This window comes from Pimephales promelas, chromosome 20 (genome assembly GCF_988280905.1).
Source record: "Pimephales promelas chromosome 20, fPimPro1.hap1.1, whole genome shotgun sequence".
NCBI lineage: Eukaryota > Metazoa > Chordata > Actinopteri > Cypriniformes > Leuciscidae > Pimephales > Pimephales promelas.
The window spans coordinates 12202048-12225004 of NC_142788.1; the positions used below are offsets into that span (position 1 = coordinate 12202048).

Genomic DNA, 22957 nt, shown 5'->3' on the forward strand with positions numbered 1-22957 from the left:
TTCTGAAGGCAAAAGGGGGTCCAACCCGTTACTAGCATGGGGTACCTAATAAAGTGGCCGGTGAGTGTATATAAGTATATTCTTTTATATAGCCTAGTATAAACAACATATAGATTCACTCCCGACAGAACATGAGTCACCATAGTTTTGGTCCATTTTCAATAAGGAGAAAAACTAATATTACAAGCGTATATCTGCTAAAAGTGAATTGTCAACTTTTAAGAACACACTAGCATACAGAAGACCTCAAAGCTAAGCTAATATTTTCAGTAACACTTTACTTGAAGGGGTGTGCATAAGACTGACATTACACCTTCATAATCATGACATGACATATGTTATGAATATGTTAGTTTTATGCATGTTTGTGACAACTGTTAAGTGTCATTCGCTCAGTTATGACATTTTTAATGCTTTTAATGTCTTTGTTATGACACCTTGACATAGACCAATACATCATAACCTGTCAGTGTCTTTGTCATGACAACTTGACATTACTAAGACAACACAACCTGTCATAAACATGACACAGCAGAGTAATTATCAAACTTAAGAAACCACCTAGCTTTATTGGTTAACATTAACATTAAACCAGTCAAGGATCTTGGACGTCGCCAGTTTTTATGCAAATGTTGGTGTTTCGAGATGTAAATGACACGCCAGATAGTTGTTGTGGGATTAGTTGCACTAACCAGATAAGATAAGCAACCTTCACAGTATAGCGTTACCCATCTGTGCAGTGATCATTCCATTACTCAAGGTAATTTCAACATTAGTTTGAATAAAATGGGTGTATGGTCATGTAGTTAATCATGTCTTTAAAAGATAATTCCGGTATTTAACACCTTGAGTCTATTTTGTAGTTTGTTTTGAATGAAATAGAGTGGTGGACTTAGAAATTTTGACAATGGGTCCTGTCTCGACTTTTGTACTTTTTTAGAATCGCCTGTGACAGCGTTAGACTGGATGTCTAGGCATGCACAAACATGTCCTTAAAACAACCCTTAACGTTTATTTTCAAAACTGTGCAACTCACCGAGTGGTTGGTGGTGTTTTTTGATGATTAAAAACAAATATATTGGCGCAATGTATGCTTTCAATCCGTGTTGTTTGCTATAGTGGAACTATTTATTCAGATACCTCACAACCGCGTATAAACTTCCGCTCGATATTTGAGTCTGAAGCGTTAGCACACTCCCGACCACTTGATGGCGACAACCAGGACGCTGTACGGAACACCAGACACAGTCGAATATGGCAAGACCTATGGGCAAGACGGAGAACCGAGCGAAAAGACTACAACCAAATGTAAACAGACCCCTTTCCGTTTTCCGGTAGCTAGCACAGTAAGATCAACGAGCACCGAGTCCTCCAGCAGACATCAATGCGATTTTAAAAAATGACAAATAAAACACGACAGAAACGGTATTTCGTTACGCTACTTGTTTCAGAACATCAACGAACACCACCAACCACTCGGTGAGTTGCACAGTTTTGAAAATTAACGTTGTTTTAAGGTTTCGTCAATCAACGCCACCAGCTGGTTCGGCGAGTCAGTGTTATGAGGCTAACTGTACGTTCACACCGCCACCGTGAGAGCGGCAAAATTCATTAAAAAAATTAATGACTTCTGGGCACTTTGACGCTCTCGCTGGAGGTGGTTTAAACGCAGCTGTCGTATTTTGCTACAGTAACAACAGCAAAATTGTGTGATAGGTTGTTTTGAGGTTTGTGACATCTATGGTTTTCAATGAGAACAGTAGAGCTAGATACGGAGGAATTATTACTGCTCGATTATCTAAAAAAAACCTTGTCTGCTTTACACGATTTAACTACCTTCACCTTGGAGTTAATCCTAGTCCATAGTTATGCCGCTAGCTCGCTAACACAATTGATAGCAACTAGAAAGACCTGGAACTACAGGACTCTGCGTTGAAAAAAACCCTTTGTTGCCCGCCAGGCATCCATGGTAGTCACGTGACAGCAAAGTACGAATAGTCTGTTAAAATGTTCAATTATTTGTGAAATGTTCAAATCACATACACCATCTTAACATGCAGGGACAACTACAAGTAAACCATGTTGATTAGCTTGATTTCTCCAAAAAGTCACTGCCACTATCAAACATTGCTCTGTCTGTTTAAGCATCCCGGCTAGCATCTATTTGATTTATCGAAATAATACTAATGGGGTGGTGATGGCGCAGTGGATATGACACATGCCTTTGGTGTGAGAGACCCAGGTTCAAATTCACTGTGAGACACCAATGTGTCCCTGAGCAAGACACTTAACCCCTAGTTGCTCCAGAGGCGTGCGACCTCTGACATATATAGCAATTGTAAGTCGCTTTGGATAAAAGCGTCAGCTAAATGAATAAATGTAAATAATAATAACAATATAACTACATGATGAACTCCAGAAATAAAGTTGCTGTCTGTGTAAACTAGGCATTTTTTCCTCCCACATGCAATAATAATAATAATGTAAATTTAGGATCAGCAAATTCCTGACAGGAAGCGAGTCATTGTGCCTGTGTGACAGTGATCCAGCCGAGCTCTCCTGATAATGGCCTACTTTCTGAATGAGGCCATGAGTGATGTGACAGGACAAACAGATCAGAGTGTAAATGTGACCAAAGTCTGGCTCAGCCCTTTGTGAATGTGAGAGCTATGTGCGGATCGACCCCATCATGCAATAAATAACACTCGAAACCAAACCTCACACACATGATCAACTAATGAAATGGGGCAGTGTAATATCTCCCTTTATTTGGGTCTCTCGGGGAAGAGGTACCATAGTGAAGACGACCGACGTGCATTTCTTATGGCTGGGTGCCACTGAAGAGGAAAATATGGCAAGCATTCAGACGGGCATAAACACAGAGCGCTAAAACACGTGGGTCCTGAGAGAGAGGGCTTATGAACTCAATGACCCTCCTAATGTGACTCAAGACTTACAAACATGAGGAAACACAACGGCTATGACAAAATCAATCATTTGGTTGCTAATATAAAATGTACAAACGCAATGAATATCACAGTGATTTTAACGTTTTAAGTAGGCCATTAAAGGAGTAGTTCACTTTAAAAAATTTTTTGCTGATAATTCACTCACCCCCATGTCTTTCTTTCTTCAGTCAAAAATAAATTAAGGTTTTGATGAAAACATTACAGGATTTTCTCCATATAATGGACTTCATTGGGAACCAAACGGTCCAAATAAGAGTTTCAGTGCAAACAACAAACCGTTCAAAGGGCTTTAAACGATTCCAGACGATGAATAAGGGTCTTATCAAGCGAAACGATAGATCATTAAAAAAAAATAAAGTTTAAGTTTTATAAGCACAAATGCTCACCTTGCTCTGTTCTGGGAACTAGTTTATCAAAATGAACAAAAGTTTTTAAGAGTCAACTCGTTCATTTCGTCCGTTGAATGAACCAAATGACACAAAAAAAGATTTGTTAATTTGGATGAATGAGTTTGAACAGGAGTCACGAACGTGCATCACTAACTTTTTTTTTTTTTTTTAAGTTTCGCTTGATAAGACCCTTATTCATCATCTGGAATCGTTTAAAGCACTTCGAACAGTTTGCAGTTTGTACTGAAACTGTTTTTTGGAACTTGAACCGTTTGGTTCCCATTGAAGTCCATTATATGGAGAAAGATCCTAGAATGTTTTCATCAAAAACCTTAATTTCTTTTCGACTGAAGAGAGAATGACATGGACATCTTGGATGACATTGGGGTGAGTAAATTATCAGCAAAAGTTTTTTAAAAGTGAACTACTCCTTTAAGTTTCAAGTTTGTACATATGAAATGAAATTAGTTATATTTGAATAGGGACTTCATTTACAATGATACCGTGAAGCGTGTAATTCGCTGCTATTCTAGAGTCGCAAAAAAAAAATAAATGTAATAAATAATTTGTGTTTTAAAGCAGGAATCCAGAACACCACTGAAGGATCAGTAACGATGCCGAAAATTCAGCTTAATTCATACAGTGACAAGAATGAATTATAGAAAATTTGGTAACACTTTACTTGAAGGGGTGTGTATAAGACTGACATGACATCTTAATAACCATGACATGTGTCTTAAATATGAAGTAGGGTTTATTCATGTTTAAGACAACTGTTATTAAGTGTCTTTCGCTCAATAATGACATTTTGAATGCAAATATGACATTGTTTGAGATGTCTTTGTTATGACATCTTGACATAAACCAATACATCATAACCTGTCAGTGTCTTTATCATGATAACTTGACATGAAATGAAGTTAAACTGTCATGTGGTTGGCTTTGACATTGGCTGTCATGAGGCATTATAACTGTGTCATGAATATTTCTCGTGACCTCAACTACAGTGGTACATTGAATTTGTCATTAAAAAGTTATAACTGTCAAACTGCATAAGTCAAAACAAACCAGCTGACAGTTTAATGTAATGCTAACCAATAAAGCTAGGTGCTTTCTTAAGTTTGATAATTAATCTGCTATGTCATGTTTATGACAGGTTGTGTTGTCTTAGTAATGTCAAGTTATCATGACAAAGACAGTGACAGGTTATGATGTATTGGTTTATGTCAAGATGTCATAACAAAGACATCTCAAACAATGTCATATTTGCATTAAAAATGTCATAACTGAGCGAATGACACTTAATGACAGTTGTCACAAACATGCATAAAACTTCCATATTCATAACATATGTCATGTCATGATTATGAAGGTGTAATGTTAGTCTTATGCACATTCCTTCAAGTAAAGTGTAACCGAAAATTGTAGATAAGTTATTTTATACAATATTTCACAATCTTATGTTTTTTTCAAATAAATGCATGCTGTGATGAGCATAAGAGACTATTCTAGGGAAAAAAGCATGGGTGTGTGTCCCGTTGGGTGGCCCTTGAGTTACGCACTCGCCCTCTGTCTCTGATTCTTCCTTTATCACATGCAGGCCTATAATCTCACACACACACACACACACACACACACACCTGAGTAAACAGTACTAGTGTCTACTTGATGTTCCTAAACTTGCCTGCTTCATTTTAGTAGAAGCAGAAGATATACTTTGCTGTTTATTCCATCCCTCCCTTCATCTCTTAACCTGTGTTCCTGTAATTACCAGTCAACCCACCTAAAAGCCTTTGCATTTGGTGAAGCTGGTTTTGAACCTGAACAGAGCGTTCACGGGGTGGAAGTCTCCTCCTCTGGGTCAGGAAGCAAATGACTACCTCTCTGAGTACTGCATGTCTTTGTATGAGTGTGTGTGTGTGTGTGTGTGTGTGTGTGAGAGAGAGAGAGAGAGAGAGAGAGAGAGAGAGAGAGAGAGAGAGAGAGAGAGTCAGCACAATGCCAGTCTAGGATTGGTCAAAACTTCGCTCTGTTGTTTTTTAGTATGGTGCTGCTCTATGGATGCTTGTTTCTGTCACTGAATGAAAAATAAACAGGAAATTGCGAGTTAATATCTCTTTATGATAATTGGTCTCTATATATACACACACATCTATATGGACTAACATTAACATTACAAGTGACCTAATTCCGATTTTCATTCCTTCTCATGAGGCACAGATCAGATATGACCCACTAATGTATAAGCAGGAAAAAAAAGAGATCGGTTTTAAGCCTCGTTCATATGTGGAAACAAGTCTGATATGAATCAGATAAGTGCATTTTATTCACGGGTAGAGATTCATACATCATTGAAAAAGCGACGGTGGCGAATTACGTCAACAGAGGTGGACACCGCCCGTGATCACACGACTCTTTTCTAAAGTGATGTTTTGCTGACCTTTAAATATTATGGGGGAAAGCAAGATTTTGTATTATCATTTTGTCAGCGTACATTGAAAATTGCGCCGTTTTTACTTCTTTTTACAACTTGACTGGCTCTCAAAAGTGTACAGTGTAAATGCAGATATCATAAATGGGTCACTTGTAAAAGAAGATGTAAGCTGGTCATCAAAATAATTATATATTAATGGATATAGTCAACAAATTAGAATTAGGCATCAAGACCTGCAGTGTAAATTCAGCCCAATTTGTTCAAACCCTAAACTGTGAGCATGCCGTCTTAGCGAACGGCACTCGTGAAAAGCTTCAGGCACGTGTACGCACATGTGAAAGTACACAATTTACCAGATCCTTCTCTCTAAAGACCATGTGCCACTGAAATATCTGCATGTCAGATATAACGTCGCCCCCACAGAGGAAAAGATAATGCATGAGATCTGAAAGGGACGCGTCCAATTAAAGCATCCGCACGCAGGATGATGGATCCGAGGACAGATATAAAAACAATAACAACATGAGGCGGTCTGTCGTGAGATGATCTCCACAGATTAAAACAGATGTCATGCTGTTCTTCAAACACATTCACTGAAAACAGACACACACCCCTTGCTACTCATGACAACTTTTCAAAATCATGTCATTCCAAACAAATATGCATTCATTTCAGTAGAAAATTGTGTAGCACCATTGATGCAACTAAAAGTGCTATAAAAGTGGCCCATATGACTTTTTCTGAAGTAGGGCAGGGTGATTTGGAGATATTATCCCTAGAGTCCTGTATGACAGGACACCCAGCCACCCGAAATATATGGATTTTTGCCGATAACATGTTTCAGAAAATCGGTTACCGTGCCAAACAGCAGATTAATCGGCAAAACCGATCAACTGGTCGACCTGGTAATTACCACAATATCTTTGCTTATGGTATAAAATCGAAAACGCTTATGAAGCTAATTTCACTCACTAACATGCTTTATTTCAAATGTCAACAATGATTATTTAATAGTTAATCAAACTATTAATAGTTTCATAGTTAACAATAACAACAGTGCTTTTATGATACTTCTATGATGCGTATTGGTCATGGGAACTTGTTACTCTGCCTGTTATTGTATGGAAAGCAGCTGCATGAAAATTCGTGAAAGATTTCCATTTTGTGTTCCACCGAAAAAACAATAGCAGAAAAGGTTCAACTCCATGATGGTGACTCAATGATTTTTCACAATTGTTCATTTTTGGCTGAACTATTCCTTTAAATGGATACTTAACCTTTGGAAAGATGAATGTGTATTTAAAATGGGTAATTTATGTAGAAGAAATGTGAAATTATTTTTGAATTTGGAGCTTTCTAGACTGAGAAAAGCCAGAAAATGTATTTTTGGCTTATGTGGATGAAAGACAACAACTCCCAGAATGCACTTGCTTCGCTGCCCTAGGAGGCCACGCCTACCGGTAACAGAGCGCAGTAGTTAAACAACAAGTCTAGGCTACTAGCGAGTCTCCGTGACGAGTCTGCCCCAAAATGTGTTGCCAGATGGACCAAAATGTCCGGGATTCGGCTTTTGAGTTCTACAGTCGCCATTCATTATGTTTATTGTGGGGAGCAGGACGAGTGAGGGGCGCGGGAGAACGGCGTGAGGCCGGTGGCGTGATTACCGATGAGTGACGAATTTGAGCGGGAATTTTCTCAGCAATGTTAACGCACACATCAAACGAACACTTGTTTAGTGTTCATGTATGCACTACATTCAAATTCACCAATCAGAATGAATTCAGTTAGATTGAAACAAAAGCTGTGCATGTTAACAATGAATGGCGACTGCAAAAAAGCAAAAGCTGAATCCCGGACAAAAATCCGGGAAAAAGAGGACGATAACCCCTAAAGTTATTACTCAGGTGTGCGTTTCCCGAAAGTATCGTTAGCCAACTATGTTCGCAAGTTCCGTCATTATCAATAGAGTTCAATGGAAATTCCGACCAACTTGCGACCATAGTTGGCTAACGATGCTTTCGGGAAACGCACCCCAGATTTCTCCACAGAACAAGAGCCTGTTAGCTTAGCTTCCAAAAAACAAGATGTCTGACACTATGTGTTCATTCTGTGAGTGAGATCTCGCCCTCTATGGCAGGTTGAGAACATGCGGGACGGCCCCTATACTGGCTGTAGTCATTAGCGATGGCTAAAAAATCCTCAGATGACGCAAAATGATGATTTTTGCGTCATCTGAGGAATTTTTACAGACAAAAAAAATACACAAATCTCTGGTCTCAGGGGGATATGAGGGTGGAAAGCACGGTAATTCGAAAATACTACAGGTTTTCTACTAATGGAAAGCTTAATGCTAAATCCTGAAGTATCCCTTTAAGCACAGATCTACTGTCATGAAAGCTGGTTATCTTCTCTTAACTGAGATCCTCGGGTGCATGTCTTTCTCTGCTGGGATGAGGCAGATGAGGTAAAGGGGGATGAGGGGTTAAACCCACCCCTTTGTTCTCATCTCTAATCTGAAGGGATTTCCGCCTTCTACGGGAGAATATGATGCAAGAATGTGTGAGACAGATTACTGCTGCCCACCTCAATCCTATTTACCAGAGAAACCTCACAGCAAGGACAGAAAAAGTAAACGAGTGAGAGGGAAGGATGGAACAAAAGAGGGAGTGAAAGAGACAGTTGAGTCACAGGACCCCATCCCGAGACTAATCTCTAACACTTAATACATTACACACACATTTCAAGAATGAATGCAAATCAACTAACTGTCACATTACTGGCGGCACTACGCGTTTTTGTCTTATTTCCACAAAAAAAAAAGAAAAAAAGAAAAGCAATATCTCATAAAAATCCAGAATTCTGAGCCCAAACAACTTAATCACTCATTGCAGTGTATTCTTTCGTAAAACGAACAGGGATTGAACGGCCATGTCTCTACCATTTATAAGGGTGGGAGTTTTTTGGCACCTCACGATTCGACTAAAAATTAATTCTCGATTTTGAATCAAATTTTGATTCCACATCATAGATTTGATTCTAGTTTAATGTTTTGCGTTACGTTTTTTAATTAAATATAAATCTTCCTATTTTAGTCAACTTAATTTTATAAAACAAATTTCATTAAGCATACTGCAATCACTACACACAAATTACAAACAATAAGACAAATAAAATATACTTATTTAATAAACTTACGTTTTTCAGATATAGAAGCCTACAGTAGGTTACCATGTAGTGAGAAATACTACAGAAATTAATTAATTAAATGTAACTAATACTAATCATCACTGTATGAATGAGCCTTAATATAAATTGATACAGATTAAAAAGACACAAAAGTAATTCAGACAGTGATTTATTTTATTATTATTAATATTAATGACATGGATGGCCAGTTTATGAGGCTGCTATCCTTTTAAGAATAAATGCAAAGATTTCAGTAAAAATGCACAAAAAATGACAAGTAAATGTACCAATTGCTAATTACATTGCAATTACTAATAATGATTATTATTATTATAATGATGTTTGAAAAACAACAAATAAGCTGCAAATATATAGCAAATTCAATAGTTTTTGCTCCTGTGAAATCTTAATTGGAATATGCAAAAGTAGCTGTGTTTTAAAACCTAGTGAATGATGCCCATAAATGCTGTCTATGTAGGCAGCTCAATAGGTGCCATACTGGTCAATGGGCAGCGGTTAACCACAAGCTAATCAACCTAGTCCTGCAGGTTACGCTAGTTAAGAAGCATGGTGGAGATCAGCACTCAAAACATAGCTAGCGATCAATTATCCAATATAAAATGTTACAACAACAAAGACGCTATAGCATAACAGTCAACCACAAACCAAAATATGACAAAATAAGAATAACAAACTAATATATTACAGTTTAGTTACACATTACAAATTACAGCATGGATCTACTCACCCATATAACAGAGTACACAAAAGTCACACAATCTGGAACACTAATGCATATTTGTAGTGTGTGTACTGAGCCAAACCGAGGGCTCTTTGTCCATCTCTGGCAAAAAATCAGCTCACACACACATTGACTTTAAGCCAGAGAGATGGCCCATATGTTAAAGGAGAGGGGGAAGAGCCCTCACAATGTCAATGCCCGATTAGAAAAAGGATAAACGCACGCACACAGGTCTCTACCCCCATAATATTCCAACTCATACGCTCAGACGGGAGCACTAGCAGCTTACATTGCAAATTTCCCTAACTCTAACAAGAACCAAAACAGCCGTCCACCTAGACATGATTTTGGACATAATGCGTGTCTCAAATTAAATCAAACGTTTGTTTGAAACGTCAATATTTTTCGATATTTAGAACGTGCCTAATGATGCCCAAAGGCTACTATCCACACAGGCAGTTCTCCAGGTATTAAAACACAGCCCAAGAACCCCTAAAGAGTGGACACCTTACCCTCTCTGACATCCACAGGACATGAAACACATGTATAAGTATAGAGATCCAGGTTTCCTCCATGACCTCAGGGACGTGTGCGGTGTGACTGTGCCCAAAAACAGCTCAGTGTTACTGGGCTACAGCACTCTGCTGCATTACACACACTCACACAATACTTGCCCTACTTTAATTGAGTGTGAGCTTCTAATGTGCTTTCCTGAGAACTAGTGCATGCAACTCAGTGTTACTTCACTTTCACTCAGGTAAAAACTAAATAAGTTTTTACTTCAATGTTTTCAGTGTTCATTTTAATTAAAGGTTTGTAATATGGTTAATAGTTTTATTAATTTTACTTGTACTGTAGCTTGTTATTTTAGTACAACAAGTTAAATTAAATGAAAATGAGACATACATTTTGTTATTTTTTATTTTTTTATTATTTCAGTTAATGTTTATTTTATAATGAGAAAATATAGTATACTAGTATACTAATTATTCATATTTTGAATCAAGGTTTATTTTTATATTTTCAGTATAAGTTAGATTTTTTTTGTTATGTGCTTTTGTTTTTGTTTTCTTAAAATATTTCTATTTAGCTTTAATGTATTTAAGTTTTAGTAATTTCAGTAGTCAACTTAAACTGATTTAATTTAGCTGGCAAAGCAACATATGCAATTTAAGTTTTAGTTATTCTTCATATTTAAATGTTATTTCAGCTTTATTTCAAATACCGGAAGATATTTTCATTTTCAGTTAACAATAACAACAACACTGGATGAGAATTGTGTAGTCAACTTAAAAAAAACAAAAAAAACTGTGCGTCCTAAAATCAGATGCTGAAAAAAAAAAACAATAGGTCTGAAGTTTAAAAGGATAGAAGAGTGTGTGTGAGTGAGTGTGTGTGTATGTGTGTGTCCCACCCAAGAAGCTATACAATTAGCTAACAGGTATTAACACAGCAGTTTAAGAGGTGCAGGGAAAGTGCATTCCAGGGTGTGTTACGGGTGTGTGTTAACAAGGAAAAGCGTGTGACCATTTAAGGCTGATTTTGTTAGGGGAGTCTGCTAGGCACCTTTATCTCTCTCGCTCTCATACACAGTGTTCTCAGTAGTTGGCGCACTACCAAATGAAAAGTCTATCTGTGCCAAAACAGCTTCAAGATTCCCAAATGAAGAAAATATTAGGAGAACAGACCCAGCATGTTATTTTTACCCGCATAAGACCCAGAGAGACAAAAGTGTGACATCATATATGTGCGTTAGTCCAGATGAGACCTTTTCCAGCATTAAGTCATCCAGTGAGGCTCTTGGTTTCCAATGAAACAGAAATGTCGGAAATGCTGATCATCTGTACAATTAAGTGAATGCAAATGCTTGTAGCGGTCCAAGAACAAGTCATGCACTACTGGGTTCAGAATCAGATTTGTGTTACAAAAGGAATTCACAGTGCAATCCTTGTACGCTGCATGCTTGGTGTGGCCACAAGGGGCACTCATTAGCACAAGCCCTTTATTATATATTCTTCTATGGTCAATTTTGATGGGGCAACAAAGTGATGAAAATCATGCGGGAATCACTTAACATTTTAATCTATGACAAGTTGTAGTGTGTGAAAAGGAACCAATTCATTTTACCTGTATGCTTTTTTTAACCCTTAAACGGATGAATTGCCAATCATTAAAGCTAATCGTCTTTGGCGACCCGGATCCATATCTAACACGGATGGTTCTGTAACTGCCACAATAGTATATAACTCCCCTGACATTTTAATAAAATAAAGCATATTTTGTTACCTTTTGGAACTTGGAAGGGTGTAATTTGAGCAGATGTGTTTTACCATTTACCAGAACATTCAGCATCTGGCTCATATTCATAATCTCAACCATATTCTCAAATCTACTGTTTTCAATGTCTTCAGAATCAATATTTAGATCACTGACAGTGTCTTCTCCAGATCCACCATCAAGAAAAAAATATCCTTGCACTATTACATACCTTGGGTCGACCCTATACAGTTTTTACAAAAAAACAAAAAACAAACCTTATTTTAAAATAAAACATTATTTTAGATTTTTTTCTTGTTATATTATTTATAATTAAATGATTGAGGAATACCGAGTAGGTTGATGTCTAAGTTTAAAAAATGAATGAGGGATAGTGAATGACGTCCCATGCCGATAAAGACACAAGATACACGTTTGGCACAGGTGTTAAACACTGGTCTCTTTTAATTATTAAACGCTCCCTTGTTAACATACACATAACAACTTGGCTTCAGCTCCTTTCCTGCCAGATATACTGTAGGCACAACAGCTTCAATAACTCTAAACTAGCAGGATACTAGCAACTCTAAACAAGCAGGATACTAGCAACACAATACTAGCAACTCTAAACTAGCAGGATACTAGCAACTCTAAACTAGCAGGATACTAGCAACTCTAAACAAGCAGGGTACTAGCAACACAATACTAGCAACTCTAAACTAGCAGGATACTAGCAACTCTAAACTAGCAGGATACTAGCAACTCTAAACTAGAAGGATACCAGCAACTCTAAACTAGCAGGATACTAGCAACTCTAAACTAGCAGGATACTAGCAACTCTAAACTAGCAGGATACTAGCAACTCTAAACTAGAAGGATACCAGCAACTCTAAACTAGCAGGATACTAGCAACTCTAAACTAGCAGGATACTAGCAACACTATACTAGCAGGATACTAGCAACTCTAAACTAGCAGGATACTAGCAACTCTATACTAGCAGGATACTAGCAACTCTAAACTAGCAACTCTAAACTAGCAGGATACTAGCAACTCTAAACTACTCTAAACTAAAAGAATACTAGCAACTCTAAACGAGCAGGATACTAGCAACTCTATACTAGCAGGATACTAGCAACTCTAAACTAGCAGGATACTAGCAACTCTAAACGAGCAGGATAGTAGCAACTCTATACTAGCAGGATACTAGCAACTCTAAACTAGCAGAATACTAGCAACTCTAAACAAGCAGGATACTAGCAACTCTAAACGAGCAGGATACTAGCAACTCTATACTAGCAGGATACTAGCAACTCTAAACTAGCAGAATACTAGCAACTCTAAACTAGCAGAATACTAGCAACTCTAAACAAGCAGGATACTAGCAACTCTAAACTAGCAGGATACTAGCAACTTTAAACTAGCAGGATACTAGCAACACTATACTAGCAGGATACTAGCAACTCTAAACTAGCAGGATACTAGCAACTCTATACTAGCAGGATACTAGCAACTCTAAACTAGCAACTCTAAACTAGCAGTATACTAGCAACTCTAAACTACTCTAAACTAGCAGAATACTAGCAACTCTAAACGAGCAGGATACTAGCAACTCTATACTAGCAGGATACTAGCAACTCTAAACTAGCAGGATACTAGCAACTCTAAACGAGCAGGATACTAGCAACTCTATACTAGCAGGATACTAGCAACTCTAAACTAGCAGAATACTAGCAACTCTAAACTAGCAGAATACTAGCAACTCTAAACTAGCAGAATACTAGCAACTCTAAACAAGCAGGATACTAGCAACTCTATACTAGCAGGATACTAGCAACTCTAAACTAGCAGAATACTAGCAACTCTAAACTAGCAGAATACTAGCAACTCTAAACTAGCAGAATACTAGCAACTCTAAACTAGCAGAATACTAGCAACTCTAAACAAGCAGGATACTAGCAACTCTATACTAGCAGGATACTAGCAACTCTAAACTAGCAGGATACTAGCAACTCTAAACTAGCAGAATACTAGCAACTCTATACTAGCAGGATACTAGCAACTCTAAACTAGCAGGATACTAGCAACTCTAAACGAGCAGGATACTAGCAACTCTATACTAGCAGGATACTAGCAACTCTAAACTAGCAGAATACTAGCAACTCTAAACTAGCAGAATACTAGCAACTCTAAACAAGCAGGATACTAGCAACTCTAAACCAGCAGGATACTAGCAACTCTAAACCAGCAGGATACTAGCAACTCTAAACTAGCAGGATACTAGCAACTCTAAACCAGCAGGATACTAGCAACTCTATACTAGCAGGATACTAGCAACTCTAAACTAGCAGAATACTAGCAACTCTAAACTAGCAGGATACTAGCAACTCTAAACTAGCAACTCTAAACTAGCAGTATACTAGCAACTCTAAACTACTCTAAACTAGCAGAATACTAGCAACTCTAAACGAGCAGGATACTAGCAACTCTATACTAGCAGGATACTAGCAACTCTAAACTAGCAGGATACTAGCAACTCTAAACGAGCAGGATACTAGCAACTCTATACTAGCAGGATACTAGCAACTCTAAACTAGCAGAATACTAGCAACTCTAAACTAGCAGAATACTAGCAACTCTAAACTAGCAGAATACTAGCAACTCTAAACAAGCAGGATACTAGCAACTCTATACTAGCAGGATACTAGCAACTCTAAACTAGCAGAATACTAGCAACTCTAAACTAGCAGAATACTAGCAACTCTAAACTAGCAGAATACTAGCAACTCTAAACTAGCAGAATACTAGCAACTCTAAACAAGCAGGATACTAGCAACTCTATACTAGCAGGATAGTTGCAACTCTAAACTAGCAGGATACTAGCAACTCTAAACTAGCAGAATACTAGCAACTCTATACTAGCAGGATACTAGCAACTCTAAACTAGCAGGATACTAGCAACTCTAAACGAGCAGGATACTAGCAACTCTATACTAGCAGGATACTAGCAACTCTAAACTAGCAGAATACTAGCAACTCTAAACTAGCAGAATACTAGCAACTCTAAACAAGCAGGATACTAGCAACTCTAAACTAGCAGGATACTAGCAACTCTAAACCAGCAGGATACTAGCAACTCTAAACTAGCAGGATACTAGCAACTCTAAACCAGCAGGATACTAGCAACTCTATACTAGCAGGATACTAGCAACTCTAAACTAGCAGAATACTAGCAACTCTAAACTAGCAGAATACTAGCAACTCTATACTAGCAGGATACTAGCAACTCTAAACCAGCAGGATACTAGCAACTCTAAACTAGCAGGATACTAGCAACTCTAAACCAGCAGGATACTAGCAACTCTATACTAGCAGGATACTAGGAACTCTAAACTAGCAGAATACTAGCAACTCTAAACGAGCAGGATACTAGCAACTCTAAACTAGCAGGATACTAGCAACTCTAAACTAGCAGGATACTAGCAACTCTAAACCAGCAGGATACTAGCAACTCTATACTAGCAGGATACTAGCAACTCTAAACTAGCAACTCTAAACTAGCAGGATACTAGCAACTCTAAACTACTCTAAACTAGCAGAATACTAGCAACTCTAAACTAGCAGAATACTAGCAACTCTAAACTAGCAGGATACTAGCAACTCTAAACTAGCAGGATACTAGCAACTCGAATCTGGCCGCGAAAGGGTGCGGCCAGATTCGATGAGGGTGCGGCTATCGGTGCACCACCTCTCAGAGAATCGCATTCAAATCTGCCTCCATTCTGTATGCAACACCCAACCTCCAACAATCCAATCAATTCCCGAAGGACGAAATCAAGCCCTGTCCTACCTTTTTTTCTAATTTCAGAAGCCGTTTCACTCGGATATATGTCACGACAAGGAAAAAAAATACAATCTCAACTTCCGTTTCACGCCGACTTTAAGTTTTCAAGAGGACTAGAGCCGTTCTCTGGTGCCCTGAAAACAGATTCCACAACAACCAAATGAACCACCCAAAGAGTGTGAAATGGACTCCGGTCCACACCAAAAGCTCTAGTGTGAAAGTGGCAGGAGCAAGAACAGCAGCCTGTGCAGAACTAATGTGCTAACCAGACCACGATGAGTCAAGATGCCGAGATTGCGGCCCAACAAAGAGACACAGCCATGAAAATGTGTGTCACAGAGAGCGGAGCTCAAGGGTTTGACGTCATCCCAAATCTGTAAGACTTTCTTCTGCAGAATATAAAAGATACAGCATGTTGAACAATGTTTTTGTCCATTCAATGGAAGTCAGTAGGGTCCAAAGCAACATGGGACCACAGATGAAAGAAAGTCATGCAGGTTTGGAATAACATGAGGGTCTGAATCAATGAGACAAATGATGCTTTCGGGGTGAACTACTCCAAGTTTAATTGCTCACCTATTTCCCTGGCTCCTTTTCTCCAAACTGTCCCCTTTGCCCTTAGACGATGGCGTCTCTCTCCCACTCTCCTGCTCCAGTGAGGAGGACTGTGTGGATGAAACCAGTCCAGGCACGGGAGTCCGTCTGCCATCCGCCGGTCCTCTAGGGATCCTCCCTTGACCCCTCATCTCGTCCTCAGAGCTCCTCTTCAAGGCTTGGAGCTGCGCTAGAGGCACTATGTCGCAGTTTTGAGGCCTGTGCCAGACCGTCTGCTGGCTCGTACTGTTGTAGTAGTAGAACCGATTGTTATTGCCGTCGAAAAGCTCCCACCACTGGTTTCCGTCCGACTGACGGACAGGGACGCCGGGCAGCGGTTCCCACCCGCACTCGCCAGTCAGCAGGTTGACATACATGCGCTGCCTTGAGCGCGGCTCCACGATCTCCACCCAGTCAGACCTAGAGAGAGGACACATGGGGGATGTCGTCAGGATACTTTCTATTCATTAAAAGTGGATGGGAACTGAAGAGGTCAAGCTCCCAAAACAACCGAATTGCACTACAACTCTCGGTTATTTATAGTCTTCTAAAGCCACAGAACAAAAAAGTGATGCACATGTCGGTATTTTAATTTGTTGCTTATATTCACAGTTCAAGTGAGGAAGTCCTATTTAGAGTGTGACTCTTCACTCGTAACAGCTGAGGAGAGCTGTACTTTAACTTCAACAGGAGTGTGCAGGTGTGAGCCAGGAAACCTTCAACTCGCAATGACTTACCATGGTTCAAACTCAACACACACTCACGCACATGGTAAACCTGCGGCATCAATCACTCATTTTGCGGGATTCGTCATCGGATATGTTCAGACAAACATGCATACATGGAAGTTTTCCCACAGTGTGTTTTTGGAAAGTGTAGTGAAACCTCTTCCCTCAATGTGAGGTCGAACGGGCTTCCAGAGCCAGAACTGTCATTTAGAGATGACCAGGCACACGGCCCAGAGACAAGACAAGAGCATGGAGTCGTGGGTAAGATAGGGAATCTGGCTCTTTGCTTGTCCTGCATTGCTCTGATCTTCTCTCACCAAGAGTTACAACAAAGGATCTGAGGCTTGAGAATAACAGATGCTCAACAGCACACAGAGGAAACACTGAGCAGTGAGACTGCTTTGGAGATGTTATACTGTTTCAGGAATTACAGGCTACAGATAAACATCTACAGACATGACAAAACAGCCGTTTAGCTCAAAACCTGAAGTGCACCTGTTTCTGTCTTTAATGCAGGTCATTATTTTTGTCTGATGTTAAAGGGATAGTTCACTTTGAAATTAATTTTTGGTATGTTTTAGCTTACCTCAAGGGCATCCAAGATGTAGGTGTCTTTGTTTCAACAGTATTTTTAATTTTGTAGGTCAGTCAAATAATGGAGGTCTATGGTCACCACCTCAAAGAACATGCACAGAGAAGTCCAAATTAAACATGATTCAATGACTCGTAAATGTAAGTAAGAACACATTGATGGCCTAAGACACGAAATGAGCGGTTTGTGTGAGAAAACGAACAGTATTTATATAATTTTTACCTCTTACCTCAGAAGTGTTACCTTTCACTGAGAAGATCTAAACATATTTAGATATACAGGAAATTGCAATGGAAGACGATTTCGATATATCAACAGACACATTGTGTTTTTTGGTGTTTTTTTTTTAAATTTCGCAACCGCGCGAGATATCACTTCTGGAGCTTTCTGGTGCTCTTGCGCAGACCGAAGCGCCCGTGCCTTCAGATCAGTTGGACGTGGCTGTGGTTACAAGAGGTAAAAACGATATAAATACTGTTCGTTCCCTATCGAGGGAACTCAACACTGCGTCGATAAAATCGACTCTTTGGGGACGCTCCCTAAGCGTGCGCCTCTGAAGTATGAATGAAACTAATCCAATCCTGATTGGTGTTGCGTCGTGACGTAACATGTGACGGCATACCCGGAAGTATAAAAGTGACGCTGTCACAACACACACTAGCTTTCGCTCTTCAGCAAGCGCTTTATGTTGAAACTGTCTGTCTTATTTGGTGTTGTTTGTCTTATTATTGAAAGAAAGTATGGCCAGTGAACAATTCAAGAGGTGTGTGCATCCCTGCCCTCGTTTCATCACGGGTGGGGACGCACACTCTCTCTGTGTGTATTGTTTGGGAGTGCAGCACGCACGGGCAGCTCTCGAGGGGGCTGCTTGTGAAATGTGTGAGGCTTTGCCTATTAGAGTGCTGCGCTCCCGGCTGGCGTGCTTTGACGAGCACGGTCAGGCTCGCGTTCCCCAGGGTTCCGGTCCCGCATATGTCGAGGCGATGCGGCGACTGAGATCCTGGGGTTCGCAGCGGGATCTGGCGGAGGAGAGTGAGAATGCTGAGGCATTTTCTCGCTCGCCATCGGCTGATCCCGCAGCCTCTGAGAGTGGTGTGGGAGCCCGCGCTGCGGTTTCTCCTACCCGCGATCAGGTCCCGGTGCTTGAGCTGTCTACTTCTGAGGAAGGGGACGTGCTCAGCATCGATGCGGACGACCGTGATCTCAGCACGCCATCACGCGGCCTGGGTTATGAGGAGCTGGTGGAGGTTGTGACACGCGCTGTGGCCAGACTAAACATCAGCTGGCCACAACATGAGCAGGAAACGCAAGTCACCAGTAAAATGGACGAGCGTTACCTGCAGCGCAGGTCACAGCCTCACCGCCGGGGTCTGCCGTTTTTCCCTGATCTCCATAAAGAGATCTCGAGAACGTGGGAAAGACCGCATTCGTCCCGTATTTCGAGTCCCAATGTAATAGATTACAATGTTATGGGGGCTCGAGATATGGGATATGGGAAGATGCCGAAGGTGGAGGAGGCTTTAGCGAGCTATCTCTCTCCCGAATCGGCGTCTTCCCTAAAGACCCCGGTGTTGCCTAGTAAGCCCTGCAGAGAGACATCTGCATTAGTGGGCAGGGCTTACATGGCGGCGGGTCGGGCTGGTTCGTGTCTGCACTCAATGGCGATTTTGCAGGCATACCAGGCCGACCTCCTGAAAGATTTGGATGAGGGGGAGGGGCCTACTCCTGAAGATGTCGCGGAGTTGAGGAAGGCCGCAGATTTGTCTCTCCGGGCCACTAGGGAAGCGGCCAGCGCTATTGGCCGCTCTATGGCGGCCATGGTGGCCACGGAGAGGCATCTGTGGCTGAACTTATCCGGTATTAAAGAAAAGGATAGGTCCTTCCTGCTGGATGCGCCGCTTTCGGCTTCTGGCCTGTTCGGCGACGCCGTTAATTCGGTTGTCGACAGGTTTCAGGAGTCGAGAAAACAATCTGCGGCGTTCCAGCAGTACCTCCCCCGGAAAGCGAAGGCCAAATCTAGTAGGGGGGGGCAAAGCAATCAGCCCCAGCCATCAGCCAGCTCCTCCCACAGGGCAGAGCAGAAGGAGAGCGTTTCCTCTAGAGCCCCCCCTCCGGGGTCTTGGCAACAGAGGAAACGCTCCCAAAAACCGAAGTCCTCCAGCCAGAGGGGTGACCTGAGGGACGTCATTCAGGCTAAGAGGACTTCGGAAAAGAGGTCCTAGCCAAGGCAGGACTTCAGAGGGCTGCCCCCTCCGCAGTGAGACAACCGAGGTTGTTCTCACAACGGGGCCCTCTAGGAAAAGATGCAGGTCCGCCGTTAACAGCGCTTCGGGCCGCATCAATTTCCAGCGAAAAGACACCAGAGGCCAGCCTCGAGAGGCTGGTACCCTTAGGAGATTTTGTAGAGGAATGGTATCATCTTCCCAACATATCTCCATGGGTCCTGCAGATAATACGAGTTGGGTACAGACTGCAGTTCGCGCACCGCCCCCCCAAGTTCTCTGGGGTGGTGCTCACTGCGGTGGTCCCAGAGCAGGCTCAGGTGTTGGAACAAGAAGTACAGACTCTGCTGTCGAAAGGAGCCATAGAACGTGTTCTTCCGGTAGACAGGGAGTCCGGGTTTTACAGCCGGTACTTTATAGTTCCAAAGAAGGATGGGGGGTTAAGGCCAATTTTGGATCTCAGGGTGTTGAACCGGTCTCTGAGAAGGTTCAAATTCAGAATGTTGACCATTCCAACAATCGTGAGTCAAATCAGATCCGAGGACTGGTTTGTCACGATAGATCTGAAAGACGCCTATTTTCACATCTCCATCCTTCCTTGTCACAGGAGGTACCTGAGGTTCGCTTTCGGGGGCGAAGCATACCAATATCGGGTTCTTCCGTTCGGCCTAGCACTCTCTCCCCGCACATTTACCAAGTGTATGGACGTGGCCCTTGCTCCACTGAGACTTCAGGGGATTCGCGTATTAAATTATCTCGACGACTGGCTTATTTTGGCCCAGTCTCGGGAGATGGCAGTTCGGCATCGAGATGTCGTTCTTGGCCATATTCAAAAAATTGGGGTTAAGACTCAATTTGAAGAAGAGTGTGCTAGAACCGTCCCAGGGCACGACCTTTTTGGGAGTCGTGTGGAACTCGACTACAATGCAGGCACGTATGTCTCCCGCACGTATCGAGTCAATTCTGGTGATGGTGTCCAGGGTGAGGCTAGGTCAGGCCGTCACTGTGAAACACTTTCAAAGGATGCTGGGCCTCATGGCACCGGCATCCAACATTATTCCTCTGGGCCTCCTTCACATGAGGCCCCTCCAGTGGTGGTTGAAGACCAAGGGGTTCTCACCCAAAGGAAATCCGTTCCGTATGATCAGAGTAACGCGCAAGTGCCTTCAGTCTCTGCAAATATGGAAGAAGCCTTGGTTCCTATCCCAAGGGCCAGTGTTGGGGGTGTCATGTCGCCGGGAAACCGTTTCGACAGACGCCTCCCTTACGGGCTGGGGCGCGGTCATGGAGGGCCGCTTTACCAGGGGTCTGTGGCAGGACCATCATCGCACTTGGCATATAAATTGCCTGGAGATGATGGCGGTATTCAAGGCTTTGAGGAGCTTCCTCCCAGACATCGAGGGTCGCCACGTCCTTATACGGACGGACAATACGTCAGTGGTGGCCTATCTGAACCGACAGGGGGGACTCAGATCGCGCCCTCTGTGCAAACTGGCGCATCAGATTATCCTTTGGTCCCAGGGAAAGATATTGTCAATAAGGGCAATGTATATCCCAGGGGTTCAGAATCGGGGAGCAGACATCCTGTCGAGGCAGGGGCTGAGGCCCGGGGAATGGAGACTTCATCCGGATGTGGTGAAGTCAATATGGGAGAGGTTCGGACCGATGGAAGTGGATCTGTTTGCGTCTCGAGAGACGTCCCACTGTCCACTTTGGTTCTCCCTCTCACATCCAGCCCCGCTGGGGTTGGATGCCATGGTACAGGCTTGGCCGAGGCTTCGCCTGTATGCTTTCCCCCCGATCGCTCTGCTCCCAGGGGTCCTGGAGAGGGTCCGTCAAGAGGGCATCAGTCTACTTCTGGTTGCCCCGAGATGGCCGACACGAGTATGGTTCTCGGATATAATATCACTCCTCATAGCTCCGCCATGGCCGATTCCTCTGAGGAGGGATCTATTGTCTCAGGCGGAGGGTACAATCTTCCACCCTCGCCCAGAGTTGTGGAAGCTGTGGGTCTGGCCTCTGAGGGGGTTCAGTACCTAAATGCTGGCTTATCAGCTGAGGTGGTTGAAACCATACTTAGCTCTAGGGCCCCATCTACCAGGAGATTATATGGCCTCAAGTGGAAGGTGTTTCACACTTGGTGTGGAGAACGAAGGTTGGATCCAGTAAACTGCCCAGTGGCTTCAGTTCTGGAATTCCCTCAGAATCGTTTCTCTGCGGGTCTCTCCCCGTCCACTCTTAAGGTGTACGTGGCTGCCGTTTCGGCTTTCCACGCGCCAGTAGATGGTGGACCTCTGGGGAGGCACCAATTGGTCATTAGGTTTCTCCGTGGTGCTTGGAGGATGAGGCCGGCGATCAGGTCCAGGGTGCCTGCCTGGGATCTGGCAATAGTTCTGGAAGGGTTGTCCCTCGCTCCCTTCGAACCTTTAGAGTCGGCTTCGCCTAAGGACTTAACGCTGAAAATGGTCTTTCTCTTAGCGATTACCTCTCTTAAGAGGGTGGGAGATCTCCAGGCCCTGGCGGTAACGCCAGCTTGCTTGGAGTTTGCCCCTGGCAAAGTAAAGGCCTTTTTGCACCCGAGTCCGGGCTACGTGCCTAAAGTTCCTTCGAGTACGGCTCGCTCTGTAGTCCTTCAGGCATTCCATCCTCCACCTCATGTGTCGGCGGGAGAAGAGAGGCTTCACTTGCTCTGCCCCGTCAGAGCTTTGAGTGTATACTTGGAAAAGTCTGCTTCTTGGAGAAGATCTGACCAGTTGTTAGTATGCTTTGGGTCACCTAAGAGGGGGCTCCCGGCGACCAAACAAACTATAAGTAACTGGATTGTCCAGGCTATTACTGAGGCTTACAAGGTGCGTGGGGTTCCTTCACCTTTGGCCTTAAGGGCTCACTCGACTAGAGGCATAGCTTCCTCTAGGGCCCTTCTGTCGGGAGTACCTCTGCAGGAGATTTGTGAGGCAGCCGGCTGGGCTACCCCGCATACTTTCATCAGGTTTTACAGTCTCA

General features: G+C 42.2%; 1 protein-coding gene across 3 annotated transcripts in view; it reads right to left on the bottom strand.

The window, feature by feature from the left end:
* Positions 1–22957, bottom strand: part of arhgap46b (Rho GTPase activating protein 46b) — a 92938-nt gene that overhangs the window by 36115 nt on the left and 33866 nt on the right. For all 3 annotated transcript variants that reach the window (XM_039658335.2, XM_089124171.1, XM_089124170.1), the window contains exon 2: positions 16395–16832. In XM_039658335.2, the coding sequence (XP_039514269.2) occupies positions 16395–16832 (438 nt within the window). The remainder of the gene's footprint in view (positions 1–16394; positions 16833–22957) is intronic.